We start from the raw sequence: 6,879 nt of genomic DNA, 5'->3' as shown, positions 1-6,879 counted from the left end.
GGGGCAGAGACGGAGACGGCGGACAAGTCTAGATCGGGATACAACCTCCTCACCTGACGGAGGCATCGTCGAACCGTCGTTAAAAACCAGACTCAGCTCGCAATAACCTCACTGGAGTCACGTACTCGCGTACGGCGTCCTCCTTGGCACGACGGACTTCATTGTCCTTGTCCACCAACTCCTTTTTCAAACCTTCCACCAGCTGAACGGCATCATCCTGGGCCGTCTCGGCCATCCTCAGTTTTTTTCTCCTGGGTGACCCTCCAGGCCTTCAGGTCGAGCAGTTCCCCCTCCGTCATCTTGGCCTTCTCACGTAGTCGGCCAATGGTCGTCTCATGGTTGAGACACCGTCCCATGAGGCCCTTCGTCATGATCATAGCCTGAGTTCGACGAAAATAAGTTAACAAAATATAAGACAAAAATTGATGAACGGATGGAATAGGATGACGGACCATTACCTGAGCAATGCTGAAGAGGCCGTCTCACCCATAGCCTCCGTCGAGTGATTCCCAAGATCCTCGTAGTCGTCGGTAGTGATGATCGACGACATCCTTTCCAAGCATACTTGGAATCCTCACGGAGCAAAACGGGTGGTTTTTTCTGCTCGCCTGGCTGACCCGTCATCAACCCCTTGCCTTTACCGTGCTTGGACGGAGGCACTGACTTGCTCCCCTCAGCCATCAAGCCGAGGACCGGGTCTAAAGGGACCTTGGCTGCTTAGGCGGACGGTCGCTCTTCACGGGCAGCTTCCGTTTTAGAGAGGGCTTACTAGAGCCCTCCTCATGGGGTCCGTCCCGGCCTGCTTGTTCTTCGCGGCTTGAAGTCTTATGGCCGCTCGTCTTTTGGCATCCTCCATCTCTGAAAAGGATGACGGATTATGGAGCAAAGTAAGGATAAAAAAAAAAAAAAAAAAAAAAAAAAAAAAAAAAAAAAGAGAGAGAGAGAAGTGATAAGGGCATGAGGTGGACGGACTTACGCAGACGGGTCGTTTTCTCGTACTTTAAAGCCGCCGGAGTGGGTTCAGGACCGTCGCAATACCAATGGATAGTATCGAGGTTGACGAGCTTGGCCCACGTCCTCTCCTCTGGCGTTGTCTTGAAAAAATTTTCTCAAGGAAACTGAATTCCTCGAGTGTAACTTGGGGACGCCGTCGAACTGCAAAATAGAAGACGGAGGTTAGAAACATTACAAGTTACATGAATGAACGGAGTGGTTTACGACGGACCATACCAGATGAGTTTAAAATGCCCCAAACTGTGTCGACGGGCATGAAGTCCGTCTCCCCTGGATGACTCATCCAGTCGTCTCCTTCCATAAAGAAGTAACGACTCTTCCAATCCCTATTTGAGTCCGGGGTCTCATAGATGACTTTCAGAATGGGACTCCTAGGGACAAAGCTGTACATACCCCTTGACTTATCTATTTCGTCTGGACGGTAGCAATGGAGGAACTCTCTTATTGTAAGCCTCCTTGCTCCGTCTGACATAGCTCCGTACAGGACCTCCATGGCGATAAAAACTCTCCAGGCGTTGGGGGACACCTGGCTGACGGATATGCCTAGGTAGCTTAAGAGTTCGCGGTGTAGTGAACTCAATGGGAACCTCAACCCAGCCTTTAACACCTGCTCGTACACGCCCACTCCGTCCACTCCTTCGTAATAACATTTCTCTGACACGTAAGGTAGACGGAGTGGGATATGCTCAGGAATCTGGTAGCGGTCCCTTATTGTATTGAAGTGACCCTCCTTGATGGTCGACGTAAAAGCGTGGACCGTCCACTCTGGGGGCAAGATGAACTCCCTAAGTCCATCAACCCCCACGACGGACCTCACTATTTGTTCTTCGTCATCTGAAACCTCCTGGACTTCAATCATCTCCAGGCCCTCATGTGTTGAGGACGAGGAAAGGACGACGGACTACTCTCGCTCGAGACGTCGTGGTCTTTGGGACTTGACGGGTATATCCCCTCGTAGTCCGCCCCGTCGGGAACGACCGACTGGTTACTTGACGCACTAGACATTTCCTACATATAATTACAAAACCTAAGACTCTGACGGGTTGGAGATAACGACGGACGCATTAAGTACAAATAAAAGAAAAAAGAAAGGACGAATATAAAATAACTCACCAGAAGCTTGAAGTAGATAACAGATTTAGAGTACAACCTGTGTTTATGTTAAATTGCAGAGCTCCTTGGGATAGATGCTAAAACATTCACTTTCAGCTATGCTGAACTAAAGGCAGCTACAGAAGCTTTTAGTCCTGATAATAAGCTTGGAGAGGGAGGCTTTGGACCTGTTTATAAGGTAAGCCCTTATTCTAAGTAAAAACTTTAGTGGCTGAACCCAAGCGATTACCTTAAAGATTATTCTCTGATATAAGTTTAGAGCTGCTATACATCTATTTCTATATTCAAGCAATAACAATAATCAAATTACAGATTGCAACATCACCTTTTTCTTTTGTCTCTTACCTTTCTTTTCTTTAATTTTTTGTTGTGAATTTGCATAGCACTTCATGCCATGATCTTTTGTTCCTGTGATTGGCGAGAAGCTGAAATTGCAATTATTGTAAAAGTAAATCGATCCATAAATAAATGAAGATGCTTAACCTCATATCCATTCCTTTTCTATTTCTTTTACTAGTTATAATGCACATGCATCTTCTGCTATTATTATCTTTCTACTTTAGTATTAGTAAAAAATTATTCAAAGTTCATAATAAAAATGAACGAACCTATTTTTGTTTCTCAAAAAAAAAAAAAAAAAACGAACCTATTTTCTGACTCGGGCTATTTTCCCCAATTCACTTTTCTAAGCTGCAATATAATAAAATCTGTAACACATTTTTTTTCCTTTATTTGGCCTGGTTACACATTTAAAATAATGGTTTTTGTTCCTCTCTTTTTTTGGGGCTATCGTGGATTTGTAGGGCTGTTCAGTCTTCAATGTAACTTGTTATTTATACTTGGTATGCTTATAAAAGAAAGCATAAGATGGTGAAATGATGTAAATTTTTCATGTATATCTCAATTTCAAAAAGTGAATTTGTTATGGTAAGAGCCTTATGGCTCAATCAGCACCTCCTGTTATTTCCAATGGAGATATCGAAGGTTCAAATCCCCCCATCCCCCAACAATCGAATTATCAATAAAAAGAAGAACTGAATCTGCAATTATAAGTCACTCATTTACAGCAAACTACTTATAGAGGGTGATGAATTGATGAAAAAGGGCAAATTAAATTTTAAACCTTGTAGTTTGTGGTTGATTTCAAATAAACCCTAAACTTAATTTAAAACTTTGTAGTTTCTCAAAGTTTTAGTTAACCCCATCCATCCATATTTTCAATGTCGTTTAATTACACCAAAATGGTGCATTTTTCTAAGTCTAAAATAATGCCTTAATATATATATATATATATATTAGTTTGTGCCTTGTCAAATTTTTGTGTTTGGGAAATGATGTAATTTTTTCACCAAAAAAATAATTATTGGCCATATCCTAAGTAGTCAAGTAGTCTCACTTTAAACAAACTAAGTAACAAATCTTGAATTGATGATTCCAAAACATTATATCCTCATGGACGGTTTATAGTTTGAGTAGTTGTTTAAAATAGATTGTTAAAAGTCAAATGTTCAAGAAAAAACCATTTATGGCTGACATTTATTAGATTTGATAATAATGGGAACCATTAGATGAGTAATTACATCTTGTAGAGGGTATCACATTTTGAGTAATCAAATTTGGTATGAATAACCACCGCACATCATTGGTGTGAAGGTCACTCTATAAGCCACCGCGCATCATTGGTGTGAAGGTCACTCTATAAGTATAAGTGATAGTGAGGTATGGGGGATAAAGGACAGAGTTCAAGTCTCTAAGAAGGAGTTTCACGTACATATACACTTAGATTATGTTAAAATAAAATTTCTATTTTGTATTAAAAAATAAAGAATTTTCAAAATGTTTTAGTATTAGGAGATTCTAACAAAATAATTGAAGTCATCAGTAAACAAGAAAAATTTTTGTTACTAGTTTATTAGCTAGGAGCATCAAATAAAGGGAACTTTTTTCTTTTTTTTTTCTTTTTTTTTTCCCTAGACATTTGTATGGTTTGTTACCTGATCTATGAAATGGGATCCATATTCCATACGATTATCTCTTTGCTTGTTTTTAGCTTGCTACATGCATTGCTTCATTGCTTGTATCATTGGAGAAAAAACCACTCTAGAAAGCTAGTTTTTTAATCTAACAATTAAAGTTTTGGACCTAATGAGAGCAATCTAGAGCTTGGTAGATCATTTATGTTGGGTATTCTTGTCATCTTATCCCCATATGATACTTTTCCTTTGAACGGTATGAGATATAAAATTGAAAATGATTAGACTGGATATATAATTCCTGGTGAAAAATAATCATTAAGCAACTACAATGTTTTGAGTTTTATCCTCATCAATTTAATGTATAAATGATCGTGTGGTTTTCTTTTACATATCTCCTTTTCTATTTACACTAATAGATTAAAATCATGTGTAGATGAGTAATTATGTTAAACGATTTTCATTGATATTTTGTTTGGTACTTTGTATTATTTAGGGAACACTTAATGATGGGAGAGTAATTGTTGTAAAGCAACTCTCGGTTACATCACACCAAGGAAAGAACCAATTCATAACTGAGATTGCTACTATATCGGCTGTGCAACACCGTAACCTTGTGAAGTTGTATGGATGTTGCATTGAGGGAGATAAACGACTCCTTATGTATGAGTTTCTAGAGAATAAAAGTCTTGATCAAGCATTATTTTGTATGTGAATGTATCATTGTTGTTGCTCTTTTGCTCTCTTTGTGTGTGTGTGTGTGTGTGCACGCGCGTGCGCATATATATGTGTGTGTGTGTGTTTTTATGTATTTGTTTATACAATGTTGATTTAATTTATATGCTTGAATGAGACAGGAAAAAAACTTTGAATCTCAATTGGTCAACACGCTTTGATATATGCTTAGGTGTAGCAAAAGGTTTAGCTTATCTTCATGAGGAGTCACGGCTTCGAATTGTACACAGATGTGAAGGCTAGTAATATCCTGCTTGACATTGATCTCATCCCCAAGATATCAGACTTCGGCTTGGCCAAGCTTTATGATGATAAAAAAGCCCACATAAGCACCTGTGTTGCAGGGACCATGTAAGATCCTAGAGGCATAGGCATAGCTTGTCACCTTGTCCCTATGAATTACACAATTCTTTATTTTATATTATTTAAGTAATGTTAAGACTAAACTATGCATGTGATCATTGTTGATGTAGTGGGTATCTTGCACCGGAGTACGCCATGCGTGGGCACCTTACAGAGAAGGCTGATGTGTTTGCCTTTGGTGTTGTTGCTCTAGAGGTTGTTAGTGGGAGGCCAAATTCTGACTCAAGCTTAGAAGAAGAAAAAATATATCTTCTTGAATGGGTATGAACAATATTTTCACGCTCCATATATGAGATTGTTATCTTTCTTTAATTAGATGGATTTTTGTTCTTCAAAACTTATCAGTAGCTTGTTTGGATACATGTTTTGGGTTCATGATAGTCACGATCCATCCACAACAAAAAAAAAAAAAAAAAAAAAGTTTTTGCTTCTACCAAAATTTGAAGTATCATTAAAAGTTAGATCAATAAATATATAAAAAGTTTTTTTTCTTTATAAATAAAAAAATAAAACTTGGATCTTATGAAGAACAAAGTTTGGACGTCCAAAGGAAGCAATAATTTTAATTGCTAATTTAGATTATTTGAAAAGAAGTCAACTTTGCATCATAATAGGAAATGAAATGAGTCTCCATACCCGAAGCTACGCTTGTAAGAGCCTACTTTTGTGTGAACGACATTATTTAATAGCCTCTTACAAAGTTATTTTTATGAAATTTAAGAAAAGAAATAAGTTTTTTTTAAAATGTTTTTGTTCATATTTATTCATTATGTTGAGGTGATCATGGTTTTGAAGTTTACACTTTCTTTGATGTTGAAGTATATGTCAATCTTAATTTATCACTAATCCTTACGTCTAGAACATTTAAATGAGTGCTTAAAAATGAAGTGATTGATTAGATTCACAAATGAGCTTGTGGATGAATTTAGGGTCATCCGGGTTTTATCTAGATCCCCTGTGATTCAGACTATTTGAATACTCACTACCAATACCTTTATACTATATTATGAACACTTGGATAGTTAGACTCATTGAAACAATTGGATTACTTACTTCCACCACTTCTTTACTATATTCTGAACCTGAAGAAAGTTTTCTTATTGAAACAAAAGTATCACTCACTGCCACCACTTGTACACAACATTGTAAAGCTACTCTGATAACATATATATCTTTACTTAGGGTTGGCAGTTGCATGAAATCAACCATGAAGTTGATCTTGCAGACTCAAGCATCCCCAACATTGCGACCATCAATGTCGCGTGTGGTGGCAATGCTCTCAGGAGATATTGAAGTGAGCACTGTAACTTCAAGACCAGGATATTTGACAGATTGGAAATATGATGATATAATTGTTACTAGCTATTTCAACTCATCATCAGCCAGTACAAGCATTGTGGTTGATGTAGGGAATTCACCAGCAAATGCTTCTAAACCTGTGCTTGGTGATACTATCAAATAGGGTTGATGAGAATTCGTCATTTTTTTTTTTCTTCAAATTTTTTCTTGTGTGTAAATTAAAAAGATTTTTGTGTATTTATATAATCATGGATGTAATTATTTAGCATGGATTTTGCAATCTTCCTTTGGTGAGTTTGTCTTGTGACAAAAACACTATCAAATGTGACACTATTCAAGAAGTTATAGAAATGTTTCACATGGAGATTTACCTTATTTATTT

At 37.8% G+C, this 6,879-nt stretch overlaps 1 protein-coding gene across 1 annotated transcript; it reads left to right on the top strand.

Annotated features, from left to right (window-relative positions):
- The first annotated feature begins 1,748 nt into the window (after positions 1-1,748).
- Positions 1,749-6,660, top strand: LOC136066330 (probable LRR receptor-like serine/threonine-protein kinase At1g56140). The gene is made up of 5 exons (XM_065770464.1): positions 1,749-1,998; positions 2,187-2,305; positions 4,597-4,763; positions 5,309-5,459; positions 6,424-6,660. Exons 1-5 carry the CDS (start codon positions 1,749-1,751, stop codon positions 6,658-6,660), a joined length of 924 nt encoding a protein of 307 aa, XP_065626536.1.
- The last annotated feature ends 219 nt before the right edge of the window (positions 6,661-6,879 follow it).

This window comes from Quercus suber, unplaced genomic scaffold (assembly GCF_002906115.3).
Source record: "Quercus suber isolate HL8 unplaced genomic scaffold, Cork oak 2.0 scaffold_31, whole genome shotgun sequence".
Taxonomy (NCBI): domain Eukaryota; kingdom Viridiplantae; phylum Streptophyta; class Magnoliopsida; order Fagales; family Fagaceae; genus Quercus; species Quercus suber.
This window is presented reverse-complemented; position numbering and strand designations above follow the sequence as displayed.

What these genes read in the sequence shown, in the direction of transcription:
- LOC136066330 (XM_065770464.1), top strand. Translation starts at nt 1,749, where the DNA reads ATGGTCGACGTAAAAGCGTGGACCGTCCACTCTGGGGGCAAGATGAAC. An exon ending in CCGTCGGGAACGACCGACTG is followed by an intron (nt 1,999 to 2,186) that starts GTTACTTGACGC and finishes GTTAAATTGCAG; the next exon opens with AGCTCCTTGGGATAGATGCT. An exon ending in GGAGATAAACGACTCCTTAT is followed by an intron (nt 4,764 to 5,308) that starts GTATGAGTTTCT and finishes TTGTTGATGTAG; the next exon opens with TGGGTATCTTGCACCGGAGT.